The sequence below is a fragment of the Ovis aries genome, chromosome 22, assembly GCF_016772045.2.
Source record: "Ovis aries strain OAR_USU_Benz2616 breed Rambouillet chromosome 22, ARS-UI_Ramb_v3.0, whole genome shotgun sequence".
Lineage (NCBI taxonomy): Eukaryota > Metazoa > Chordata > Mammalia > Artiodactyla > Bovidae > Ovis > Ovis aries.
The window spans coordinates 42,360,670-42,362,954 of NC_056075.1; the positions used below are offsets into that span (position 1 = coordinate 42,360,670).

The 2,285-nt window shown below is 41.4% G+C and overlaps 1 protein-coding gene across 1 annotated transcript; it reads left to right on the forward strand.

The window, feature by feature from the left end:
• Window positions 1-1,437: 1,437 nt before the first annotated feature.
• On the forward strand, window positions 1,438-2,025 carry LOC101102859 (thymosin beta-4-like; the record flags this gene model as incomplete). The annotated part of the gene is made up of 1 exon (XM_042238612.2): window positions 1,438-2,025. A coding segment is annotated over one exon (243 nt), but the record flags the coding sequence as incomplete, so codon positions are not given.
• Window positions 2,026-2,285: the final 260 nt, after the last annotated feature.

The following is a 2,285-nucleotide window of genomic DNA, read 5'->3' on the forward strand; positions in this document are numbered from 1 at the left end:
TTCAATCCCTGGTCAGGGAACTCAGGTCCTGCATGCTATATGGCTCAGGCTAAAAACAGAAAAGACAAAATTTCCGAACAAGTTTATACAAGTTTCAAAACAAGCCTTTGCTTCTAGTGTTTTTTGACCCCTAATCCCTCTACCATTTTTACTGCCCTACTTTCTGACTTTCCCACGATGATTTCAGCATGCATGAGACAGAACATGGGCCCATGCCAACATCTCTGCAAATGTTCCCTGAAGGCGAGGAGGCCAGGCTCTGATAGCCCTGGGCCTGGAGCTAGCCTACCACCAGAGGCGCAGCTATGGTCTCGTTGGGTTTTTTTAAGTAATTAATTAAGTTTTTGGAGAAGGAAATGGCAACCCACTCCAATATTCTTGCCTGGAAAAACCCACGGACAAAGGAGCCTGGTGGGCTGCGGTCCCTGGGGATACGACCGAGCTACTTCACTTGGTTGTACCTCACAGCTGGTAGGACCTCAGTTCCTTGACCAGGAATTGAACTTGGGCCATGGCAATGAAACCGTGGAATCTTAACCACTAGGCCACCAAAGAACTCCCCTGGTCTTACCGTTTTAATCAGTTATTACTTTGTTTATTTAGGCTCTGCTGGGTCTTCCTTGCTGCAAAGGGTTTTCTCTGGTTTCGGGGAGCAGGGGCCACTGTCTAGCCGGGGCGCAGAGGCTGCTCAGTGCCCTGGCTTCTCTCACGGTGCAGCATGGGTTCTCGGGCTCGCGCGCTTCTGGCTTCTCTCGCGGTGCAGCATGGGTTCTCCGGCTAGCGCGCTTCAGGAGCTGCGGCTCACAGGCTCAGTAGTTGGGGCGCACGGGCTTAGTTGCTCTGCGGCATGTGGGATCTTCCAGGATCAAGGCTCAAACCCGTATCTCCTGCACTGGCAGGCGGATTCTTTACCACTAAACCATCAGGAAAGCCCCAGTAATTATTTTTTTAAATTAATAATCAGGGTGAAATTGCAGAGATTTCAACCTTCTCATGGTGTGGATTTGATGAGAATGGTTTTCACATACTTTACATTTTGTGATCAGTAATTAAATCTTCTTTAAATAAAAAATGTGCTATATCTTGCTTGTGCCCACTTGATATTATGGAGTGTTAAAGTTTTAAGCAGACTACCACCACCTCACTGAAGATTTTCTATTTCTAGTTTGTTTTTACTTTTGGCTTCTAACCTCTATTTTTGTACTTCCTGTTTCTACTATGATCTTATCTACTCAGAATCTACAGGATTTAAAAAAAATTATTCAAAGTGTACAAAAGTAGACTGTACCTTCATAAAAAATGTAAATTGAAGTTACTGCAGGATTCATGTTGATGTATGGCAAAACCAATACAATATTGTAAAGTAATTAGCCTCCAATTAAAAGAAATAAATTTATAATTTAAAAAAACAAAAGAATTTAAAATTCGAATTCTTTTTTCATCTGTTTCCAAAAGTTAGCTTTTAAAGTATTCAAAATAGACTCGGCGGCGGCCACAGCGGAGACCCGACTTCACTCGCCCGCAGTTCGCTCTGAGCCCTCTGCACCCGTGTCTGACAAACCCAATACCGCCGAGATAAAGTTCGATAAGTCGAAATTGAAGAAAACGGGAACGCAAGAGAAAAATCCACTGCCTTCGAAAGAAAGGATTGAACAGGAGAAGCAAGCAGGCGAGTCGTAATGAAGCGTGCGCCACCAGTATGCACTGTACATCCCACAAGCATTGCCTTCGTATTTTACTTCTTTTAGCTGTTTAACTTTGTAAGATGCAAAGAAGTTGGATCGAGTTTAAATGACTGTGCTACCCCTTTTCACATCAAAGAATGGAGAACTACTGACAACGAAGGCGGCGCCTGCCTCTCCCATCGGCCTGTGTGGCTGGCAGGGAAGGAAAAGAACTTGCATGTTGGTGAAGGAGGAAGCTGGGTGGGACGACAGTGAAATCTAGAGTAAAAAGCTGGTCTAAGATGTTCTGCGGACTGTAAAATGTAGTTTAATCAGAGTGCCTTTTTTGTTGTTGTTGTTCAAATGATTTTAATTATTGGAATGCACAATTTTTTTAATATGCAAATAAAAAGTTTTAAAACCTAAAAAAATAAAGTATTCAAAATAGTTAATATTAAAAGGCTAAATAAACTTTCAACCTATATAAAAGTTTTAATTATTTAAACAAAACTCACTTTTTAATTTTGATTTTTGAAATTTCAATTAGTTATAAATGTTTTTTGTAAACAAGAACATTCATAATTGTTGTATTCATCAGCTAATATAATGAATTGCTGTCAC